This window comes from Botrytis deweyae (genome assembly GCF_014898535.1).
Source record: "Botrytis deweyae strain B1 chromosome Unknown BDEW_003, whole genome shotgun sequence".
NCBI classification, from domain to species: domain Eukaryota; kingdom Fungi; phylum Ascomycota; class Leotiomycetes; order Helotiales; family Sclerotiniaceae; genus Botrytis; species Botrytis deweyae.
In genome coordinates this window covers 1152317-1177346 of record NW_024066210.1, presented here as the reverse complement: position 1 = coordinate 1177346, position 25030 = coordinate 1152317, and the positions used below count along the sequence as shown (strand labels likewise).

At 42.1% G+C, this 25030-nt stretch overlaps 7 protein-coding genes across 7 annotated transcripts; 3 read left to right on the top strand and 4 right to left on the bottom strand.

The window, feature by feature from the left end:
• Positions 1-109: 109 nt before the first annotated feature.
• On the bottom strand, positions 110-1045 carry EAE98_001733 (uncharacterized protein; the record flags this gene model as incomplete). The annotated part of the gene is made up of 1 exon (XM_038949352.1): positions 110-1045. The coding sequence occupies one exon, from the start codon at positions 1043-1045 to the stop codon at positions 110-112; it is 936 nt and encodes a 311-aa protein (XP_038814337.1).
• Positions 1046-5804: 4759 nt separating this feature from the next.
• Positions 5805-7694, top strand: EAE98_001732 (uncharacterized protein; the record flags this gene model as incomplete). Its single annotated transcript, XM_038949351.1, has 3 exons — positions 5805-5854; positions 6521-6629; positions 7458-7694. 3 exons carry the CDS (start codon positions 5805-5807, stop codon positions 7692-7694), a joined length of 396 nt encoding a protein of 131 aa, XP_038814336.1.
• Positions 7695-8752: 1058 nt separating this feature from the next.
• EAE98_001731 (uncharacterized protein) lies at positions 8753-9706 on the top strand (the record flags this gene model as incomplete). Its single annotated transcript, XM_038949350.1, has 1 exon — positions 8753-9706. The coding sequence occupies one exon, from the start codon at positions 8753-8755 to the stop codon at positions 9704-9706; it is 954 nt and encodes a 317-aa protein (XP_038814335.1).
• A 618-nt stretch (positions 9707-10324) lies between these two features.
• Positions 10325-10612, bottom strand: EAE98_001730 (uncharacterized protein; the record flags this gene model as incomplete). Its single annotated transcript, XM_038949349.1, has 2 exons — positions 10325-10542; positions 10591-10612. The coding sequence occupies 2 exons, from the start codon at positions 10610-10612 to the stop codon at positions 10325-10327; spliced, it is 240 nt and encodes a 79-aa protein (XP_038814334.1).
• A 2488-nt stretch (positions 10613-13100) lies between these two features.
• On the top strand, positions 13101-16224 carry EAE98_001729 (uncharacterized protein; the record flags this gene model as incomplete). Its single annotated transcript, XM_038949348.1, has 5 exons — positions 13101-13196; positions 13441-13640; positions 13693-13877; positions 13934-14136; positions 14230-16224. 5 exons carry the CDS (start codon positions 13101-13103, stop codon positions 16222-16224), a joined length of 2679 nt encoding a protein of 892 aa, XP_038814333.1.
• A 3411-nt stretch (positions 16225-19635) lies between these two features.
• Positions 19636-20547, bottom strand: EAE98_001728 (uncharacterized protein; the record flags this gene model as incomplete). The annotated part of the gene is made up of 1 exon (XM_038949347.1): positions 19636-20547. The coding sequence occupies one exon, from the start codon at positions 20545-20547 to the stop codon at positions 19636-19638; it is 912 nt and encodes a 303-aa protein (XP_038814332.1).
• A 916-nt stretch (positions 20548-21463) lies between these two features.
• Positions 21464-21794, bottom strand: EAE98_001727 (uncharacterized protein; the record flags this gene model as incomplete). The annotated part of the gene is made up of 2 exons (XM_038949346.1): positions 21464-21658; positions 21756-21794. The coding sequence occupies 2 exons, from the start codon at positions 21792-21794 to the stop codon at positions 21464-21466; spliced, it is 234 nt and encodes a 77-aa protein (XP_038814331.1).
• Positions 21795-25030: the final 3236 nt, after the last annotated feature.

Sequence of the window (25030 nt, the reverse complement as noted above, 5' to 3'; positions counted from 1 at the left end):
GAATTAGGTGAACCAATCCTTAAATTTCAATACTAGGATTATGAAATATACCAACATCTCAAAACCCTATGATAATGTGCTATTACTATGGTCTACCTCCTCGCAATGTCTAGAGCTCAGAGTTTTCTCCAATCTCTTGCTCGTTGTTCAACTCGGCAACCTGCTGAACGTCCAACTCGGCGTCTTGCACATCCCTCGTTTTCTGTTTCTTCTCCGGACTCTTCATGCGATCCTTCAATGCCACCTCACCCATACCAGAATGTTCAACTTGCGCTGTTCCTCCGCTACTAGATCTGCTCGACTCGCCAGGTGATCGACGTCCGCGTTTCTTGGATTTGGGAATTTGTGTGATGTTGGCTTGGTTTTGATTGTCGGCTTCTGCTCTGTTCGCATCTTCGTCGTTCACATCTTCGTCGCCAACTTGTTCCTCGTTAGTCTCTTCTTGTCCGCTTCCATTGTTGCTGTTCTTTTTGTCACTCTCATCTGTTGCGAGACTTCCGTCCTCCTCATAGGATTGATCACTTCCGCTGTGGATTCCTCCCGATCCCTCGGCACTTTCCCCCGGTGTTCCCTCTCTCGTTGCCCCCTCGGCAATTTTTTCTTGTCCGTCCCCATCCCCTTCATCAACCTCGCTCTCATCAACATAGTCGGGAATATCAATCGTATTAGGAATCCAAGCTTTTCTCTTTTTCGGCCGGTTCGAATTCCTAATCTCAATTTGCTTCATCTTCGTGCCTCTCCCTCTTATCGTACATGTTTCCATAATATGCTTGAAATTAATCTGCTGCGGGGTTGCACTGATGAATTTCCCCTCGTCCCATATCCTTTTGTAAAATTTCACAACCCATTTCCTTGACGATGTAAACTTTTTCCGGCTTGGTGTTACGGGGATAAACCGGTGGAATGTACTGTCTTCGATACATTTGGCCACAATCTCGGTCTCGAATTTGAGAACTGGGTCGGCTTGTACGAACCAATTCATGAGTTTGACTTTCTCTTCAGAAGTCAGCTCGCTAGCTGGTTTAACTTTTACCCTTTCTGCCATGCTGGTTGGAGATGGTGTAGACCCATAATCTGTTGCGGGAAGAAGCCCCTGAAATATGATCTCTGATATCTCAAAAGTGTTACAAAGTTAGAGAAAGTCTGGACAGTGACTTCTTCATGGTTCTAGTAGCCAGGAGATCAGCTTCGATTGAATGTTGCATATATGTCTTCTTTCTCTCCCAACCAACAATCCCCTTGATTCTAGGCTTCATTCTTGAAACCAATGGTCAAAGACCACTTCAAAAGAACCGTATTTATAAATATATTGAGTACATCTTGAAAGAGCACGATTGTCTCGAGATGCTACGCAAAGACATATCTACTTACCCCCCTCCCATCCCTTCCTGCCCTTAAAAACCACCTCATGCCTTACAAATTGACTAGAAAGATGTATACAAGAGGCCATTTCAACGCTTTTGAGAGGTTATATATGGATGAATTAAGAGGAATCATGGCCATTAATGGGCACATTGTGGCATAATTGCAAGATTAAGCATTTTTATGAGATGTGTTGCTTTGAAAGGGAGGCTGAGTCTGTTTGGAAAATGGGGGGGGGGGGTACAGATGAAATTTTGCGGAATCTAGTGGTAGCAGTGGTGGTGTTACTCTTTGCTCGAGATATATGTAGATAAGCTTATTGCATGCTTCGATGGGAAACTTGTTTGAGGTATATATGCAATTTCAAAGAAAGTAGTTGTTTGTATATAGGGGTCAAAAAATCGACTTGGAACATTGTTTTTGGCGAGATGATATCCCTGACTTTAGAGGAAGGCCGCAAGGCAAATTGAGGTCGCTGGAGCTAATTTGTGAGATTTGAAGATTTGGACTATGAGAGCGAGGAGACTAGAAATAATTGGGGAGTTTGCCGGCTATCTGACCAAGGGCTGAGGGTAGCAATATGAAGACATTTATAGTGATTTACTTGTAACGAATTGTATCTCAATTTGCTTAAAAACCCTATCTTCGACAGAGAAAATTTGATGAGTCTCAAACCGAGAAATGGGCAAAGTGAGCATACTTATACACACACGTGTGTAAGATTCATTCCATCGGGCGCGATTGAGTTTGATAGATGTTTGATCCGCGGGTCTCGATGGCATCTGCCATCAATTCCATGATGTTCAAGCAATGAACATAGACGGTATTTTGTAATAATTATCCTCTGTCCTGATCACTCATCACAGAGATTTGTTGTATGGCAATATAACATGTTTGGTGTAATTCTAGTGAATTTGATATTGAAGTGGCTAGCTCAGTCATGTGACTAGCCGAGCGCCGACAAGTGTACACCTCAATGATTGTTAAAACGATTTTCATCTGTATTGAACCACCAAAACTTCTCACATCACAAACCGAAGCAAATGATAAAACCCTACGTATTATCTCAAATCGGTTCCAGCAATCGATACTCGACGCTCTGATCCATATCCAAAATGAACACTCAAGATCTCCGTTCAATCTCAACAATAAACAATTTCTCAGATACAGATCCTTGGAAGTTGAAAGGAATGTATGTATTTTAATGTACGATTTACTCCTTCCTTGGCGGGGTGCTCACACCACTCTATCACTTCCATCATAAAAGCAGCGGTTTGTGGAGTCTCGTGAGAATATAAAGGTTCTAATTATGCAAGTATCTGCCGGTCATCAGCTAGTTTTAAGCGGCTATTGAGAAGCTCCAAATGAATATGCAGATGCAGTGTCATTGTGGAGTTTGGCTTGACTCGACAGCAACGTCATCTGCACGAATTGCTTATTTTGAGTTGCCGGTGGGAACAGTGGATATCTGGCGGAAAAGTTTCTTTCCCAGAAAAAGATGTTGCTTTGATGTGAGATCCATTTGTTTGCGTGTGATATCTCAGCGGCAAGACATTGCTCGGAGGCACACTTCGATTTTATACCCATGCGTATCGTATCGTACATGCTCCACAGTTCTCGTTTTCCAACAGAAAGTATACACTGTGTAACATAAAGTTATCGAATTTCTGTATCAAAGGATCAAGCACAATCCTCTATCACATCAAAAATGAACGGGAGTGTAGATGCACATCAGCAGTCCAACAGTCAGACACTTTTACCCAAACCATTGCGTCGTTATGTATCAATCCTGCCTTCGTTATTATCCGATCTTTGATCACATTACACATTACATCTCATCTCTACTCTACTCCCTCACGTGAAATATGATCAATTGCAAGCAAGCTCATAACATGTCTGGCACCTTCCTCCCACGCATCGGACGATACCTTTTTAGGAAGGCACAGGCCACCATTCGAACAGTTCCTTCTTCATCCCACCATTAGCTCCAGCAATCTGATCGCTCTCGCATATGAACCACGTTAGCTGGGTCACAAATGTGATTACTCACTGAGGCTTCTTACCACTTTGGGTCATGCATGTGATGGGTAGGATCACACAGGCCTTGGAGAATATGCAAAAGATACCGAATGTGGAAATATACGTTAGTTTTGAAGGTATCTAGACTCGAGTGGGAGTGATGAGGTGCTTTTGTTGCACGTCGGAATTTTATGTCAATTATGCCATGATGGAAGAGTGGCTTTTGGGAAATCTTGGTTGGAGATATGCATGTTTGGTGGACCCAGAAAGAGGATGTGTTTTTATGAATCTTTGTGCTAGGTTCCATCATCTCAAGATGAGATAGATGAAGACCCGAAGTATATAATACAGCGCTTGAGATCAACATCCCCTTACCAAAATATCGGGAGGACTAGGTCATTGTCGAGAGCCAGACTCTTGGATAGATTTGTGCGATAAACAGTACATATAGTGCTGTATCACCAATGTGTGCAGCTGGTTTGGTCACTGCCAGTCTCAATTGGTATGATTGTTTTACCGGCTTATCGTCGCTGGCACTAAGGTATGTGCCTCTGGTCTATATATCCTATCTTTAGGGGCACATGTAACCTTCTAATACTTCATTCATCAAATTCTTATGATAACATCTTCAGCGCAGGTATGTAGTCTATTCATCGAAGATTGCAAGAATTGCCCTAAGGTTAGAGTTACACGACAACCCTTCATTTCATTGTAAACAAAACGTATGTAGAAGCTACATTAATGATCAGCTCTATTATCTCCATGTTCATTGGCCTCGATGATAGGTGTTATGTATGGTCAAAGTAATACCATTTCATTCGTATCTCCATCCCATCCAAATCTTGCGTGCAGTTCCCTGACAGAATTATAAAGACCAAGCTTCCTTACTGTCTATCGCCTCTCCTGAAATTTTAGTATCTTTAACCATCCAACTGCTACAAACCTGTGTAGATGAGACAAGTCTGATATACACTTGGAAGATCTCCCAGTATCAGCCGATACTTGGTGTTATAAAACCATCCCATCATTACTCTTCGTTTACTGCCGACTGGCCACAACTGTTACTGTTGACATTATCATTATTTGTTCAAGCGTAGTCCCAGTCCATCTTCCTCATTCCAAGTCATTACCCACAAGTCATCTAAAGCTAACCCCAAGTTCACAATTCCGATCTTATCCCAGTCCACAGGAGAAATACTTTGGCTACCTAGGTACGTAGTATTCTACCACAAAGACCTTCTCGCTGCGTCGACAATATCTCTATATTCCCAATGAACATCGTCCCGGAAAGAAGTCGTTCCTTAATCAGACTCAGAGTAGAATCACATTTCCAGTGTTGAGTTTTATGAGCAAATATCACAATAACTCCATTCCCTTCCCATTACATCCTTCCGATGTGAATATACATGTAAATATCATCCACTACATCAGAACTTTGAAATATACCAGGCCTCTACCTCTGCGATTCATCAGTGATGAATCATTACTGAATAGTCGGTCATATTGATAGCCAATGGAAAGTAGACTCATCATTTCCTTTTCGAATATTTTTTCAAACATACCTGTCATCATTTATCCATCATTGTTCTTTCCAAGAATGACAGTACTTTCTCCAGAAGTGTCGATTTTAATGAGGATCTTACACTACAGCAACTCGTTTTCACTGTCGATTTTACACTTTCGTGGACACTTCTACTCGCTTCATATACGCAAATTCGCTGTTAGAGTTGTTACAGTTCGGGATATCTAAATAGCTTTGAATGCTTGTTTAGTTTTCTGGGGGTTTTGTTGGAAAGTTGCAGATTCGGTCTTGGTGTAATATGTATTGTGAAGGACTAAGTTATAGTATCAGTATTGGGGAGTACTAAGATGGGTATGGGTATATAAACGATTTTGATGTCTTTTTGGATTCTGTAATCGATGGGTAGATGTCCATGTAATAATAGCGAGTTTAAGGAAGTGATATTCCCCTGGTTGTGAGTCTGACTCGGGGTGGATGATTGTACGTAGTTGTTCAAAACGGGAATTTCCCTTTTTATTTTTCGGGGGGAGATCATATATCTATATATATCTTCTCGACATAAGAGATGTCAAGGATAAAAAAAACACTAAAGTTGTATCAAAAAGAGGCAGTCAAAAATACCTAGGTAGTTGAATACGCATATATATCATTCCCCGTATTCGAATCACTATCATCTAAACTCCGTATTCAGGAGTATCTCGAATAGACGATGCATTTTTGGGATCATCATACGATCTCCTATGTGCAAAAGTGATGGGGTGTAGATATACATTTTGCTCTCGCAACATCTAGGTGATGATTGAGATTACTTAGGTATTATAAATCATATACACCTAGGTACCTTGAATAAAAAGTGAAAATTCTATCTTATTCATCTAACCCCCATCCACGCTCTCGTAAAATGTACGCAGGATTCTCGCTTCATATCATTCCGTCTATCTTCTGTGCCTAGTTGGTAGATATAGCTCTTATTTCCTCTTCAGATATCAAACTATTCTTATAGTATACTCCATCAGATAACAAACTCCTTTCCTATAGCTAATCACAAGTAGGAAATTACTCATTAATCATCTTCTTTATAGAAAATATTCCTTGTAAATTTCATTTCTTGTGTTGTATTTACTTTATACTTTATACTCTATACTTCATACTTCATACTTCATACTTCATACACTCCACACCTAACAATCTATACAAACCTCCCCCCCCCTCCCCCCCTCCCCCATCCAAAAGCATTCCCACCCCAACACACCCGAAAAATAATATTCCCGGATAAACCCTCGATAAAATTCCTAGCCTATATCAAATTATATATCATCTTAAATCTCCATCTATCTCTATCTAACTCAACTACTATTCCCCGTCTCACACTTCTCTGAGTTTATGTATAAAGAAAAGATGTTGTAGATATACTTTATATTTAGGTGTATGCGGGGTGATGAGTATCGTATAGTGTAATGTATAGTTTTTCTTGTGTTTGTGGAGATAGAGTGGGTGTGAGTGTAAGTATCAGTAATGAGTATGAATATAAAAATAAATAAATATTTCTACAACTCCTCTCTCTCCCTCTCTCTCTCAAAAGACACCCCTCATTTTATAGAAAGAGTAATTAACCAGTAAGAAAGAGAAGAAGAAGAAGAAGAAGAAGAAAAAAAAGGAAGAAAGAAGAAAAAGAAGAAAAGAAGAAAAAAAGAAGAAAAAGACAGCAAACAAGAAAAAGAAGAAAGTAAAACAGGAATTATACATACAAATATATAAACAAAACAAAAAAAATAAAAAAATAAAAAAAAAAAATAAAATAAATAAAATAAATAAAATAAATTAATAAATAAAATTCAAATAAAAATAAAATCATATACAATAAAATAAAAATAAAACTAAACAATAAACTAAATAAAATACATCTAAATCCTCAACATAAATCACACCCCTGCAAACGCACCTCACGCTACCCCTTCACCTCCCCCTAACCATCCCCCCCCTCCCCTACCCGGCCACCTAAACCTCCCCTACCCTCACTACACCACCTCACCTCACGCTCCACTCCCGTCCCCTACCCTCAACTCACCTACCCTCCCCTCACCTCACCTACAATCCCCTCCCTACCACTCCCTCACTACCATCCCTCCCCTCACAGTACCCTCCCGCCCCTCCCCTCACCTCACCTCGCCCCTCACCCTCCCCTCCCCTCACCTCACCCTCCACATCCACTCCCCTCCCCTCCCCCCCCTCCCCTCCTCCCCTCCCCTACCCTACCCCTATACACCCTCCCTCACCTCCCCTCCCCTCCCTCCCCTCCCCTCCACTCCCCTCCCCTCCCATCCCCTCCCCTCCCCTCCCCTCCCACATACCTCCCCTCCCACCTCCCCTCCCTCTCTTCTCCTCCCCTATCGTCCCGTCCTCCTAGAATCGCCTAATCAGGGTTAACCAACCCCGCCCCCCAATTTGGCCCCCCACCCTCTCTAAACCGCGTATCCGCTCTACTATCTCCTATAATCCCTCTCTCATCTCGATAGTAATCAGTCAATGTCCCAAGCAAATCAAGCAAACGTAGCGCCAAGGTCCTAGAATATTTCCTAACTCTTCTACAAGTGTCCCAAGCTGTAACTATAAGACCCAGAAACGCAACGAAACGCAAAGCCAAGAAAAGAAAAGAAAAGAAAAAGAAAAAAACGAAAAGAAAAAAAAGACAAGACACGAAAAGAAAAGCAAGAAGAAAGGACCAGAAACGAAAAAAAAGACAAGCAACGAAAATGATCTAATCTATACAAAAAAACAAAAAAGAAAATGAACAGAAAAAAAGGAAATGAAACTGCCCAAGGAAAAGACTTTTTTTCATACTATAGTAGCATTATATAGACCAGAGGCCCCTAATAACACTCTGCCCGTGCGTGGGGTCAGTTGGGATGGGATGTGAATCGAATATGTACTATTTGCTATTTGGAGTTCGGAGTTGAGAGTTCGGAGTTGAGAGTTCGGATTTGCATTTGAAGTACACAAAATGATATTTGATATTTCAGATAGGGAATTCAATTAAGATTGAGAAAAAAAGTTCTACAGAATTGATCTCTTGAGGAATAGTTAATATAGTGAGGAAAAGTGATGATGATTTAGGAAGAAAGATTTGGAGAGGTGGGTTGGTGGGATGGAGGGATGGAGGGATGGAGGGATGGAGGGATGGAGGGATGGAGGGATGGAGAAATAGAAAAATGAAAGGATATTCAAAGGAATGTAATCAGAAAGGAGAGAATGAATAAATGAGGGGAAACGGATGAGCGGAATAGCTTCAGGGAAAGTGTTCAGGAAAGTGTTCAGGAAATGCTTTACTATAGTATAGAGTGTAGAAGTGGGGATGGAAAAAGAGAGCGGGGGGATGAAAGGATGTAGAAGGGAAGAGGAAAAGGAAGATTTGGAAGAATATACAGACTTGGAAGAGAAGAATATTTGGAAGAGAAGAATGTAAGATTACAAATCACTCCTCTTAGCGAGGATGAAAATAATTATTGTGTAGAGATTAAGACTAAGAATGTCGAATACTACTTACATACATCATTCAAGAGCATTAATCGAATTATACTTGCTCCACGCATATTCTGCGATATTCTTAATAAAAAGATCATCGATCTTTCCCGAAGCGGAAGGCTGATGTACAAGTACGAAAAAGATCAATACTCCCCTCATTTATTTTCCCACATCAAATATTCCATCAATACTTATTGCTCACCCATTATTATAATAGACATAATTACAGATCTAATATCGATCTATGACCATTCTACGCATTCTCCTAAGTCGTACATCGTTTTTCGAAAAACGAATCCATCAACGCCAGCGAAATCGAGAAGAGCCATGTCGAGGGATTCATCAAGCGAAGCGGATGATTTGCAACCTCCCAGCATCGTATATTCCCCTGCACTATCGTTCCACGATGATAACTCACCGAATCCTAGCGATTCCGAAGGATATGATGGAGATGAGGAAGACACGGGAATCATGAGAGCGTATGTGAAGAAGAAAGATGCACCTGGAGCGCAGATGAAAAAGAAGGTACAGAAGGATTTGAAAAGAAAAAGGGAATTAAAAGAAATGCCAGAGGGCCGGTCGGAATCAATTTATTCCATGGTAGAGGACGAATCAGCAAAGGATCAAGATACTCTAAATCAAAATGCTCCAAATCGAGCCAGTGGTCATCGCGCGGAGAATTATCAGGTGACTCACGATGGAGTGGTAGTGAAAGCAGACAGACGATGGAGTGGTGTGGTCGACGGGAGATCAATACTTACCTCATCGTTCAATGAAGCCAACTTTAATGGGGCAATGGTTGAATCAGTAGTTGATCAGGTACTTCTAGAGCAAATAAACGGGGGGCGCCAAGATTATTCTTCAATACCAGATGGGAGAATATTAGAAGGAGAAAATGGCTCAGAGACCGCTCAACTTCCCTCGGAAACGGGCGAATATGATATAGCCTCGAACTCGGCCTCTTCAAGGGAAGATTTTGAATACACTCCGAGATCCGCGCCGATAAAAATACCAAAACCGGCAAATTTTCCATGTCGAGTTCCTCGATCAATTCTACACCATGATGATGTGGAACCGGTAAGAGCAAGGAATGGATGGGGCCAAGCCAAGTCACGCACTAACAGAATAAGTCCGGAGCAACCATCACGGGTTAATGCTTCGTTATTTGGTCATGAGTTGGAGCCAAAACCAACACCGCGTATTATGACTGAAGGACTTGGAGCGACAAAGGTATTATACGAGAAGCTGGAAGATATATCTTACAAACAGAAGAAGTCTTAGAAGGGTATAAAAAGCTCATGGATGGGACGCAGGGTGATGTAGAGAAGAATTGATAGAGGGAGGGGAGAATACTTTGAGGAGTATAAAGAAAGCGCAATGGATACATTTGTGATATAGATAATGTCAGCGAAACATTGATAGACTTTTAGCTCTATGATAATGTATTACTTCTCACAGAGTTCAATGTGAGCCCTTGAAATGAGTATTCAATCCTACACGGATGCCTGTGTCGCCTTCAAACATTGAAAGTATGTAATTGTTGGATTGTGGTTCAGAATATTAGAAATCATGATCATACATCTCCCGAGACTGGTTTGATGTTTGGATTGGCACAGCATCTCCGATAATGACATACCCCTGACCTAGTCAAGGGATTGGAGAAGAACAAGATGGTGAAGTAGAAGACGGCCTGCAAAGATCGACTACTAACTCTCAGTTATAACCAAGTACAGTACATTACTAAGTGTGCTCTAAGACCCGAGGATTCCGGATTGAACAATGAGATTTCTCATTTTCACAGCCCTCATGATCAAAATGTTTACCGCCACTAGACAGTAAGCCCTCTCTAGAGATCCATCGTGGCCACCATCGGAATAAGCGGGAGTAAATTCTTCCAAGCTACATAGCCGAGTCGCTTGATTGCGTTGTCCGTGGAATGGGAGAATGCGAGTATCGATCGAATACTGGGTTGCCATGTATTAATCTGTATGCAGATGCCATTGCAATCAGAGTCGGGCCCCATTGTAGGTATGCGCCAATTCCGAAGATTAGCCATACTCCCACGGGGAGCGGGGGAGAAAATCTGGAGGTTCCCAGTTTATTGGTAAAGAATACTACTGTTAGTTGTTCGGAAAGGCTTCTTATTCGAGAACTCCGACGCTTACCATGGCCCATACCATGGCCCATGGGGAAAATGATGGAGAAGAGGAGAAGAGGAGAAGGGGAGCAAGTGATTTCAAAGTAATCGGTCCGATGAGATATATAGTGGTATCAATTGACAAATTGGTAAGGATAGGAAGTAGCGTGGAGTCTAGGGAAGCGTGAACGGCGGGGTCGGGTATCGGTGTAGATGGTTACGAGGCTTCCGTACCTACCTAGGTATACAGTATACTACGTAGGGACTTTCTAGTGTTGTTGGCGTTTGACACACGGCTCGATCCATCATCCATGATTTTGTGGCTGGACAGGTTCGGGGAAAGCTTGGAAAGCTTGGCGAGAGATGGGATGGCGAAGAAAAAGAGAAAGAAAACGACAGGAAGGCGGGGCGGAAATGTCGTTCCTAGACTCTTAGTGGACATGTGAGATATTGCCGATCGGAAGTGCCATTCTTGGATGGTGTTGGGAGTTCGCTTGGTAAGAGTTTTGCGAGTGAGTTGTTTGTTTGACTGTCTCTGCGGAAGGTTTTGGTTGATGAAAATGGGGGTGAACCGATGATCAACCGCAAATTCTAGAACTTCTTCAAGCGCCCCTGTTGATCTGACTGGGTCTCAGTCCGACATGGTGACATTGTGATGATGGTGATGATGGTGATGATGGTGATGATGATGTTGATGATGGTGATGATGATTAGAGATTTCCATCATTTCGAATTGCCTTGTCTATTCCCACTCAACAGACTCACTCAACGATCTCCCTGGTATCCCGTCAGACATGATCCCATCCTTTCTATTATTCATTTATTAATTTATCCATTCATTCATTTAGGTATTCCAATATTAAAAATACACTTGAGCCACCTTGTGAAGGCAAAGTCTCTCTCTTATTAGACAAGGAGACAAGATGGGGAAAAAGGAAAAGAAAAAATGAAATAAAAAATAAAAGTCAATTTAGATTCCAAAGTGGAGTATTCATGATTCGATCATCACTTGACAGGCAAATATCCACGTACGGTACCAAGTATCGTGTCTAATGAATTCCCCGCCTTTTCCCCAAGTTCCGAGGAAATTCCGATTATGGGTCTCTGGATTTATGTGGGTCCGCGCGGGTCACCACATTTTTCAAAGTTTGTGGGGTTTGCGGAGGTCAACATGCATGGATGGGGAGATGGGGAGATGGGTAGGTAGGTACAGCTGCAATGTTGTAACAATTGAATATGGAATTGATGGAGTTGGATCTGTGAGATGGTGTATCATATGTATCATATGTGATTTTGCTATGAGACGCATGGATAGGAAAGAGAAACTTTTAGAGAGAGAGGACGAGAGAGTGCGAGAGTGCGAGAGTGCGAGAGTGCGAGAGTAACAAGAGTAACGAGAGTAACGAGAGAGACATATGATGTGATTGATGATCAAGACATCCAAGCGACCAATATCTGAGAGTTCACCGTTTGTTCAGATCTCTCATATGGGCGGATAGAAATTGCCGGGTAGGCTACGATAAGCTCTTGGAAGTTGAGTCTTTGCCAATTTAATCTCTAAGAATCCTTCATCCATGCTTGTCATATTGTAATCATCATCATTGATGCATGTCAGCTTGGAAATGACGTTTGCTTGTTGGTTGGTTGGTTTCTGTATTATTTGCTGTTGTATTTGTGTATAGCAAAAATAACAATATCAATAATAATTATAACAACAACAACGATATCAATAATTGAGATGTGATACTATGAAAGAGTTCAAACAGTATTGACAGTCTCAGAATAACTAAACACCCACTATGAAATATAACTTTGACCATAAACTTCCATACAAGACGCGATACGACTGATAGAATTTTATCTGATATACACACTGGCATGCTAGGTACCAGGTAGGTAATAAGCTCGCACACATCGACCCAACATATTTGGAAGTCTTCAGGAACTTTATTCGCATGAAGATCTTTCGCCTCTTTCATCCAACCAATATCAATCAGAGAGCCAAACTTCATGCACGTCGTCTGATAGTCTATGATAGTCTACCACTCGAGCCACCATGATAACTTGGACCAGGGAGCTAACTTTTTAGACTTTGGGTTGCCGATATACTGGGGAAGCTCAACATTTCTTTTGCACGATCGACTTATCGACATGTACCTAGTATGTCCTCAGTATGTACCTAGTATGTACCCAGTATGCTCGCACTCCGTACGTATGAGACCCCATCTTTGAATCATCAATCAATCAATCAATCAATCATTGATTGATGCATCTCAAGCTCAAGAGTCAAGACTCAAGAGAAGATGGGAACGAACGTGTAGACTCCACAGACTCCACAGACACACATACCGACCAACCTTATTATCAGCTACCCTTGGTATATAAAGTATCTTGCCATCCCACGATCTTTCTCTTTCTTCCGAGATCAGTACCATCAATCATCTCAATTCATTTGAGACTGTACCTGCCGACTTCTTCCTCAATTCCTTTTAATTTTAATCCAATCACCATTCAATTGGTGGTGGCTCCTTCCTCAAAATGAGATATTCACTCGTGGTTGCTGGGTTACTGGCCGCAGCCTCTCCCAGTCAACAAGAAAGTACTTTGCACCGCGGTACCAAACAATCCCGTCAAGTTTGTACTCCCATTTCCTTTACCCGTCTATCCATCTACCCTTTCTTCCACAAACCACATTTCTCTCAATGCAAGGGATCCCAATCCACTCGTTCTTTTGGATTCCCGCTCTTCATGATTACAATCATTTTGTAATTCACAACCACATCATCCAAACTTCACCATGAAGAGTTTATTAGATCTCGTTCTTGTTCTGTCGGGGATCATCACAGGAGATAGAAAATTGCTAACTCTGGGTACAAAGTCGTCAAATTCCACATATCCCGGTGCCGTCGATCCTGCTACTGACTCCGGTGCGGTATTCGGTCAAACCAGTGACCCCTTCTACCCTTCACCATGGATGAACCCAAATACCGGCGGGTGGGAAGATGCTTATGTCAAGGCAAAGGATTTTGTTTCCCAGCTCACGTTGTTGGAAAAGGTTAATTTGACTACGGGTGTTGGGTAAGTTTTGTTGACATTCACATTGCTGAATTTTTAACTAATGATCATTCAGATGGGAAGGTGAACAATGTGTTGGTCAAGCCGGATCAGTTCCTCGTCTCGGTCTCCGATCGATGTGTATGCAAGATTCTCCAGTTGGTGTTCGTGATACCGATTTCAACTCGGTATTCTCGAGTGGTCAATCTGTTGCAGCCACTTTTGATCGTGGTTTGATGTATGCCCGAGGATATGCTATGGGTAGGTTTTGATTTACCCCCATTGGTTTCTACATTTCTGATCAATCAATTTTATAGGCCAAGAACATAAAGCAAAGGGTGTAACTGTGCAACTCGGTCCAGTTGCAGGTCCTCTTGGTCGTGCTCCACAAGGTGGACGTAACTGGGAAGGATTCAGTCCAGATCCTGTCTTGACAGGTATTGGAATTGCTGAAACCATCAAAGGTATTCAAGACGCCGGTATCATTGCTTGTGCTAAGCATTTCATCGGTAACGAACAGGTATGTAATTTCTTGATTTCCAAGTATCAATACACAGGATACTTTTTGTTCCCCTATGATCCACCACTACTTCGATAACTTACAAGTATTCAGGAACATTTCCGTCAGTCTGGTGAATCACAAGGCTTCGGCTTCAACATTACTGAATCCAGTTCATCCAACATTGACGATGTAACCATGCACGAGACATACCTCTGGCCATTCGCCGACGCAGTTCGCGCTGGTGTTGGTTCCATTATGTGTTCTTACAATCAAGTCAACAACTCCTATTCTTGTCAAAACTCCAAGATGCTCAACAACTTGCTAAAGGATGAGCTCGGATTCCAAGGTTTCGTCATGACTGATTGGCAAGCTCAACACACCGGAGCAGCTTCCGCCGTAGCTGGATTGGACATGACCATGCCTGGTGATACCCTCTTCAGCAGCGGAGAAAGTTTCTGGGGAACCAACCTTACATTGGCAGTCATCAACGGAACCGTTCCAGAATGGAGAATCGACGACATGGCAATGAGAATTATGGCTGCTTACTTCAAGGTTGGCTTAACCCTTGACGAGCCAGAAATTAACTTCTCTTCATGGACTCTCGATACATACGGACCACTCCACTACGCAGCTGGAAAGGATGTTCAACAAATTAACTGGCACGTCGATGTTAGAGGAGACCATGCAAAGTTGATCAGAGATATTGGAGCTCGATCAACAGTCCTCTTGAAGAACACCAACAACGCACTTCCTCTTTCCAAGCCCAAATTCCTCGCTGTCATTGGAGAGGATGCTGGACCAAGCCCTTACGGACCTAACGGATGCTCTGACAGAGGTTGTGATAACGGCACTCTTGGCATGGCTTGGGGTTCTGGTTCTTCCAATTTCCCTTACCTTGTCACTCCAGACACTGCTCTTCAAAACCAAGCCATTGCTGATGGCACTGTTTACCAGAGCATCTTGGATAACTATGCTACATCCCAAATTGAAGCACTTGTTAGTCAAGAAGTCACCGCCATTGTTTTCGTCAACGCCAATTCCGGAGAAGGATATATCAGTGTTGATGGAAACATCGGTGATCGTAACAACCTCACTCTTTGGAACTCTGGTTATGCATTGATTAAAAACGTTTCTGCTCTTTGCAACAACACTATCGTCGTTATCCACTCCACCGGACCCACTTTGGTTGGTGATTGGTATGACAACGAGAACATCACCGCAATCTTGTGGGCTGGTGTACCAGGACAAGAAAGTGGAAACAGTATCACCGATGTTCTATATGGAAAGGTTAACCCTGCTGCCCGTACACCATTCACATGGGGACCAACCAGAGAAAGTTATGGTACTGATGTTCTCTACGAGCCAAACAACGGCGAGGCTGCACCACAACTCGACTTCACCGAAGGAAACTTCATTGACTATCGTGCTTTTGATGCTCAAGGCATCGAACCAATCTATGAGTTTGGTTTTGGTCTCTCATACACCACATTCAACTACTCTGGCCTTACTGTCACCAAGAATGCCAATGCAAGCAGCACCTACACTCCATCATCTGGATTGACTCAAGCTGCTCCATCTTTCGGAAACTTCTCTACAGATCTCAATGATTACATCTTCCCCAACGGTTCATTCCCATATGTCTACCAATACATTTACCCATACCTCAACACCAGCGATGCCGCCGCCGCATCTGCGGATCCAAAGTACGGACAAAATGCCTCCGAGTTCCTCCCACCCAAGGCACTTGATGGATCTGCTCAACCTATCCTCGCAGCAGGTGGTGCACCAGGAGGTAACCCAGCACTTTACGATGTTCTCTACACCGTTACTGCACAAATCCAAAACTCTGGTGAAGTCGATGGTGAAGAAGTTCCCCAACTCTATGTTAAACTCGGTGGACCCAATGATCCTCTCATCGTATTGAGAGGGTTTGAAAGACTCTCTATTCCAGCAGGAAACACTACTACTTTCACTGCCGATTTGACCAGAAGAGACTTGAGCAACTGGGATACAGTCGCACAAAACTGGTTCATTAGCAACTACACTAAGACAGTTTATGTTGGTTCCAGTTCCAGAAACTTACCATTGAGTCAGGATTTGGCTTAAGAGGGGGCGATTGTATAGGATGGGATGGAGTGGGTCATGATGAACCAGATTTAATACATAATGACGGGGTGTGGGAAATGAATGGCAGGATGGCCTTTTGGGTATGGCTACGTACATATTTTATGAAGTTATGAAATGATACATATAACATGGATATATATTTTGAGATGGCTTTGTGATTTTACGAAAGTGATGATAAAAATTGTGTATCGAGGAGGGACATGAATATACTTGGTGACCTAGGTAGATTGGTACCTAGTAGTTATAATTGGCTTTTGGTATAGATGGATGTAGAAAATTGAGTTTTGTTCTATGTTTGACAGAAAATATGTTGGTAGATGAGTTGACAGAAATGGAACTCGTAAATGAATATGCAACTCTATGTGGTATGTGGTGTTGTGAACTCAGAGCAGTGTGTTTGAGTATCTATATTGCGAAAGGGGAGGTTGATAGGTGCTTGCTTGGTAGGTAGGCGAGGTAGGTAAATTTGAGATGTGGAATGGGAATCTTGCTGGGGACTTTTTTTTTTGGATGGATGGATGGATGGATGGATGGATGGATGAATATGATATTTGATATCTTGGTGTAGATATTTTAGTTTGGAGTTTGAATTAGAGTTTTGGAGATTGGGGTTTGGAGATTGGATTTTATTGTAGAGAGAGGGAGAGAGGGAGAGAGGGAGAGAACTAAACCAACTGAGGGAGGGGTTTTCTGGTAAATGAGAGATGGAGAGGTGGAGAGAGGCAAAGAGAGGTGGAGTTATTGATTTTATTGGTGTGCTTTAATATACCTAGGTATATTATGTATTTCTGGGTAGGTACTTGGGTATATGGGTATTTGGGGTTTGTTTTCTGGAAATTTGGGTTCTGGGTGTTTGTTGGGGTGGGAGAGAGGGTGGGAGAGAGGGAGGGGAGGGGAGGGGAGGGAATGGAAGGGAAGGGAGGGTGTGGATTTGGATTTGGGGTTTGTAAAGGTTATTTGTTATGTTTGTTATATTGGTTGTGAGATGTGGTTTTTGAGTTGCTTGCTTGAGTTTGATTATTGGTGAGGGTGAGGGTGAGGGTGAGGGTGAGGGAGAAATTTGTGAAAGGAGCTTGGTATGAATGAAACAGAATGGGATAGAATGAGATACGGGGTTCGGATTTCTGTATTTCCTTCTGTGTTACTCTAGTTTGATCCTTCTTGGTTTTGTTTTTGTTTTTCGGGGAAGAGAAAGGGGAGGAAGAGGGAATTATATAGGTACATATGAGTAGGGAATTTGAATATCTTGAGATTGTAAGATTAAGGAGTTTATTGACGAGGAGATGAATACTTTAAGTGGGATGAGGGAGAGGGAGAGGAAAAGGGATTACGAAGATATTGAAGAGAAGTTTGTTATATTTATACTGTGTTATGTGGGAGCAGAACAGGAGATATATTTCAGAATCTAATGAGACCAAGAGTGAGAGTTGGAAAGGGGTGGAGATGCAGAATTAGTCGGATGATTGGATAATTGGAGGTTTGATGGAGGATACGGGTAGAGAGTCTATGAGTAAGAGAGATAGAAAGAAGTTATAATAGATATGATGATCGGGGATTGAGTTCTTCCCGGGAGAGAGGAATCAGAATTATGTTTGGCTGTGTAAAGCTTTTAGTAGGAGGAGAAGGAGAGGGGAGGGGAGTGTAATTTCATCGGATAGGTAAATATGTAGATAGAAAACGATATCGATACTTTTCATGGAGGATAGTAAGTATAAGGATTCATTTCTCAATAACAGTAGATGAGAACAAAGGTTCCCTGATATCCGGATCTTATGAGTGAGGATTTCAAAATCTCTGGATTAATCTCGTCTCTTTTCTTTATGGCGTGGTAGATAGTCTAGAGTCTGTGGATTTGTTGCGGAGATAAAATAGAAGGAATGGGATGGATATGTGTGTTTGGGATTTAAATTTATCAGAGGGTTGATTGTTGAGTGCTTGTAGGTTGAGTTGTAGAGCGAGAGAGTGAGAGAGCGAGAGAGTGAGAGAGCGAGAGAGTGAGAGAGCGAGAGAGTGAGAGAGCGAGAGAGTGAGAGAGTGAGAGAGTAAAAGAATAAAAGAGTGAAAGAGTGAAAGAATGAGAAAGTAAGAGATTGAGAGAGTGAGAGAGTGAAAGACTTTCAATCACCTCAAACATAAACAACATTCCATGATTTCCCACAAGAAACTCAAATTTCAATACCTTTCCCTTATACACCGTAGAAATAGTATATTATATATCATAAATCAGAACTAATGCCTATTCATAATATCCACATCGACATCCCATCTCTATTCATCTGCCCAGTATTCATCACACCTCTGCAAATCCAATGGAATAGTCAATACTAAAACTCGGGATTTGACATCGTGGTCTGATGAAAATCAAATCAGGAGGTTTGTGAATACATATTAGGTGCTAGGTATATTCATTTCTTATCCTGGTGTCTGATATTTGCAATCTGTTTATTTACTATTTATTAAATATTTGATCTTGATAATACTATCCTCTAGAATACTAATCACAATTAGGAAATATAGTTTGTATACAAATAAGAATATCAATAACTTTACAAATTATATCAAATATAAAAACTATTCAATTAGAATTTAAAAATAAAACTTATTAATATAATAATAATTAAAAGTTGAATTATAAATTTATTTATTTTATTTCAAAAATAAATTTGATGAAGTTTTTAAATTTTATTATATTTTATTATCAAAATAAATACAATTGATGATTTCAAAAGCTTTCAGATTATAATACTTTGATTAGTTGATAAAGTATTATAAGCAAACCCAGTTGTGGTTAGCATTTTAGGGGATAGTATCTGTATGGATTCGTGGATATTATATTGATTGGATTATCATATATGTATGCATGTAGGTAATATGAAGTAAAACGAAGGAGGAAATTTAAACATTTGATATAAAACAGTCTGATATTAGATTACATCTCTTGATGAAGATTGTGGATACTAGATATGCATTTTTTAACTTTATATATATGACTACGCACTCAAGTAAGTAGATGGATGTATCATTGTGTATCTTTTCAACGATGAATAATTAGAATTAAGCTACACAAGTACCAGAAGAAGTAATCTCTAGGCAAGAAAACGGATGTTTAAGAATGACACCAGAAGCAAAACCCATCCACAGCATACACTCCAGTGTTCCTCTTCATATTCCCAACTCAATCGCTAGAACATTTGTCCGTTTCCGATTCCTATTGTAGTCTTACCTCTATCCTCCTATGCCCACGTTATACGTTATCAACAAACAATGTTTCTTCCGACTCCGATGCTCAAGTGATGCCTTCCAGGCGCGTACAAATATAAATCATCATCAAGCATGTCAACTCTAGCTTGCATCTGAATCCATCTCCAAACGACTCCTTGGTCTTCATCTTCATGAACTATGATCTTTGGATGACTGATTAACGACATCAATATTCGGCGACTCATCAACTGCATTGCTAGAAGCCCCCTCGACTCCAGCATTGCTAGTAGTGCCACTTTCCGTATTCAAATCACCATAGCTAGGTAATTCATCCAATCCACCACTATTCAAACATCTCGCTGCTCCTCCAGTAGCAAGCTGAATTGTAACGCCATGCGTCGTCGAATCCCCATAACTCGGCAACTGATCTTCACTTGCATTTCCAGCGAGCCCCTCCCCACGAGCTCTCGTTTCACTAGGACCAGACACATTACTCGAGCTTCCTACCACTTCCCGATTTTCCTCTCTCTCACTCCACAACATTCTTTTCTTCCTCGATATCTTATCCAACTCCAAAGAAAAGAAACTTATCGCCCGTGTATTGTCTACTCGTCTCGCAACCTCAATCTGTTCTTTGAGATCTTTTTCTTCTCGTTCCAATCGACAATACCTCTTCCACTCCTCAAACCAAAAACACAAGAGTGCCACGACCAATTTCTGACCACTGATCGAAAGACTCGTAGAAGCAAGCTGATGCGGGAAGTTCTTGGTAATCGCGGCCGTTTTGACCGGATGCTCATCTTCCACGCTGTGTCTCGGGGCCAACATCCCAGGCTCGAGAGCAGTGGGTGCTTCTAATATGATACCGTGTTTGACAAGAGCTTTCTGGATCTTCACACTGGAACTTTCCATATCGACAATGTCGGTTACCATAAAAGCTCGCTCGCCGAGATACAAGGGATGCGGAAGACGTCGTTGATATTTGATGAGAGCATCGGCTTGAGCGGGAGTGAGAGAGACATCGGTGAAGGGGTGAGCTTCGGAGAAGACATTGCCGACGGCATGGAGGAAGGCTCCGGAGAGTCTACGGACGCGTTCCATGATTGCTGATGGCCTTGGTATCACCACACTATTGTAGAAATTTCTCGTGGCTGATTGGATGACATTTGGTAGGTATGATTAGATGAGATGAGATGATGTCCTGATGTGAATGCAAGGTACTATGTCTTGCCCTTGTTCTGCATATAATATTGAAACTGGGATGATTTGAATCTGATCATGGAAGGTGCTCACGAACAAAAAGGCAAGTTATTCACGAATGAGGGGTATTAATTTGCGCACACGTTTCGTACCCACTGCATCTCCATTCACCGTTGCACGCAGATAAAAGAATCGATCTTATTGGTTCAAAAGAGCCAGACGGACTGGAGAAGAGGAATAAGGCTACCTAGATATCCAAGGATTTCTTATCAAAGTAGCATTACCAAAAAGATAAAGATAAAAATAATGCAACCCCGCTTTCAACCGATTGCGAAGCTGACATACAGATGCCACATTGAGAAATCAAGCACGAGACGCTGAAGGATGGCTGCAGCAAGGGCTTCAGCTGAAGTTTGGGTCACGAAATGATCACTTGAACAATTTATCTCGTGACCATTTGGGCCAAATGTTTGGATATGCACATCGTTACTCGGGTCTTGGAAATGGGGACGTCGTCGTCAATATTGTTGGGAGGCGTCTTGTAGGATCAAATTCGCAAACTTGCAAAGGAAGGTTAATCCCTCCCCACAATTAGCCAATACGAGGGACAACACAGTATGACAAGTGCATACTCCGTACCTACTACCTACTACCTAGATATCAAGATACTGTGCCATGGATGCCATGCCATACCATCCTTTGAGGCGTCGTCAACCTCAACAACTATCGTGGCGATATTCATTAAGCAATGATACCCATCCATACAAACGAAAACCGAGGCTGAATCAAGTAAACAGCTTATAATCATGTAAACAATTTAATTTTTCAAGAATGATTCGAGAATGACAAACCCAAAAGTATTGACGTGGTGTTGCACTGCCACAACGGCTTGTGTCGAGCATCGTTCAACCTGTCGTCCGTGATGAAAATTGTCTGTTCCCGACTCGCGATTACGAACGGCTTTATGCGCATTGCCCTCGACTAAAATTTTCGCCCCTCTCGCTGGCAATGTCTGTCTAGGAAATAGAGAAACATTGCAGATATTCCGCCTTGTGTTCAGCTGATCCAGGATACCTACTTATGCCACGTTGATCGCGTTAAACTTATACCTCTCCTCGTACAGCCATATCGGGGTCTATCGGTGGCATATTCGTAGTGATCTACTGACTAAGAGACTGAGTGCGTTTGGGATCTTGATTCTTGATCTGATAACCGCATCGCCAATCCCGAAGCCATTGAATAGTTCGTGGTATTGTGGTTGCGGTCATCAATTCAATATGGCTGTGTTGCATTTAGAAACACATTTCGAAGCCTGATACAGTCAGGGATTTCTGATGGATATCTATTGATGGGGCTAACAAACAGGGCCGTCACATTTATGCCATGGAATCTTAAACAATTACGTGCCCTACGTGCGATTTGTATGGAAACGGCAGTTCTAGCTATTCCAAACCTCGGATGATGTGATAGATCTCATGTGGATCAAGCGTGGTGAGAGAAAAAGAGGACAGGGCACGGCGCCAAATGGTAACGGCGATCCGAATCAAATATCTTCTGGACGAATCCGCAACGTGCTTTTCCGAATACCAGAAAATGGAAAGCCGATGTCATGCGTCACACTGCGTTTGTACCCTCTTTCCCAGACCATAAAGTACAAGTATCTAAGCGCGCATGTAGAGTCACCTGTTGATGTTACCCTTACCTGATGGTATTCCTTGTTACGTATCGTGAGGGTTCTCGGGCAGCAAGATAGACACTGACATCCTCAAAAGCGCTTCGATGCGGCCAAGGACAGATGGTGAATGCATGTAATAGGTTGGAAAACTGGGAATATCGCTCACCGTAAGATACAGTACTCAATTGCGGGAAGAGTTTCAGCAAAGTTTGTGACCTTGTGATCATGTCCTCCATAGACTCTCCGCCATTGGAATATCTTCCGACGGTGAAATCGAATGGAAGTCACGAGAATGAAGGGGGTTGACATTTGATCTCGTGAATTACCTAGTATGTAGGATTGATACCGTTACGGCGTTACCTACCTATCTACCTATTGATCAATGATGGAGACCTACCATGATGTGTACCTACCTAGTCGGCTTGTAATGGATCCGAGGCTTGATGATTCATGAATCAATCAATTGGTGTACGAAGTCGAGACGGTTGAGATTGTATAATTGTACAGTAGTGCAAGAGTGTCCACGGGTAAGAGTGCACGAGTGCAAGAGTGCAAGTCCTGGGATATTTCTGAGTCGTGACTACCCACGACGGCAAGTTCATTAATGCCGGATGCAAGGCCCTAAGCCCGCAATAGTTAGGCAAACTCTAGTTTATAGTAGCTGGGTAATATAGGTCGATGCTAGATAGCCCTGCTCGGGCATGCCCGTTGACTATCACTCAAAAGCGGCGAGAAGGAGGGGAGACAGTCGAGACAGTTAAACATCTCGCGTGGCGGTGCAAATCTATTTTTTTTATACATCATAAATCAACTTTACTAAAACTAAAAAATAATAAAAAACAAGCTGTAAAAACATTTTATTATTTTATGACCAATTCGGCACTCTGTCTACCCATTTACCTGCCTACCTATCAAGTATAATGTCTAATTATAGAAATACCAGCCCAAATGTTCGGAAAAAGCATGTGGAAAAAATGCAGACGGTTCCATTGTAACGTCGCCACACCTCGTTACATCCTATCGTATAGCTTAAAACGCGTACACCGAGATTTGCTCAATGACTGTGCTTCTCTAAGAGGTTCATGCTGTGAGGGTCATTGCCAGTATAGACCCTGAATTTGCATCGCAGGAACCTGTTCCTATGCATATCTACACACCCACCATGATGTGCTCCCTATACCTGTGCGTGAAGGAATGATGACCTTCAACGAATACTCTGATTTATCATTGCTTCCCCGAGAGCGATATCGTTGCAAGTGCATGACTGGTGGAACGGCAAGTTTACACGGTTTCGGTTGGCAGGATTTCACCGGCTCGAAAGTTGGTTTGTGCGAATCAGAGCCCAGAAACGAGCTTTTGACAGCGACGCTACTTTTCGCAACTGGGATGGGCTTTTGTGATAAATGCCATCCACAGGCTCAGATTCATCGACGACGACTCAGTCTAGTAGAAAAATTGTCAGAGTTTTAACCATCCACAGTCCACCTCTAAGAAATGTTTCGTCCGTCGTACCCCGGAAGAGTGGTGTCGCTCGCTGCTTAATTTGTTTGACTTTGTACATGGCCATGGCTCGCACGAAGAGGAAAACATGTCAGGACTCAGGAGAGTTCTGGAACTTCGAAATCTATTCATGCAGGAGATTCCAATTTTGGTGTATAAATGGGTAGATTATCGATGAAATAGGGTCAATATCCGGCCGTTCGTGCCTCCAGTCTCAGACTGGAAGATCCATAGTCGTCGTGAGGCTTCAGAGAGGTCTCTTAATCTCCAATACCTATGTAGATTATGGAGATGTATGAGATTAGAACAAACTTTGTCTTGAACAGAATCACTGCGAATACCTGTGTGATGTTTCACATTGTTGACGCAACCTCACCATGATCAATTGTCTGCCTTTCTGTATGCGCTGAATATGCGTATGCATTGTGCTGTGCTGTACTGTGTGGAGATGCAGGTTTGGGCTTGATGCAAGTCATCTTTTCATCGCCGGCCGAAGTTGAGGCCAGATAATATTGGCGATATGGTTAAATGGAGGAAAAACAAGGCGGACTGCATATTGCAACATGGGTTTGATTAACTTAAGTAGGTAGTATCTGGGTGTAGCAGCGAAAGAGGAGTATAAAAACGATAAAAGTGGTAAGGTAGCAATGAGAATTGTGAAGTCCGGTGAGTAAGAGCCGAGAGAAAACCCAATTCATCCACCCACAGTTATGATGCAGTGGGAGAGAGATCTCGAGCTTTTCGAGGTTAGTTTTACTCTCTTGACGCATCATACCAGAAGATAGTAGCCATGTTAGTTTTTAGGACAATGTGAAATTAAAGAGATGGTTATTGGAAAGGTTTGGGAAGGGTTGGGAAGATTTGGGAAAGTTTGGGAAAGTTTGGAAAAGGTATCATCGTTGCAATCTCCGTGAATTGACTTTGCTTCTCTCATCATCGAAGTCATTGGTACGGAGTTCACCACGGGCCAGCAATCAATAATTATCTATGATGACTGATTGATGACTGAGATGATTGGATCTTACCCGATCGAGTATAGTTCCCATAGTTTCCATCATCTCAAGGTTGTTTTAACTTGTTTATACTTTTCCGTGCCATGGTCAGTGTCAATGAATGTCAATGTCAATTCCCTACCTAGTCAGCTAGTAGTACCGGTATACCATGAGATGATTATTCTTCATATGTCAAAAACTCTATCGATTGCGATCA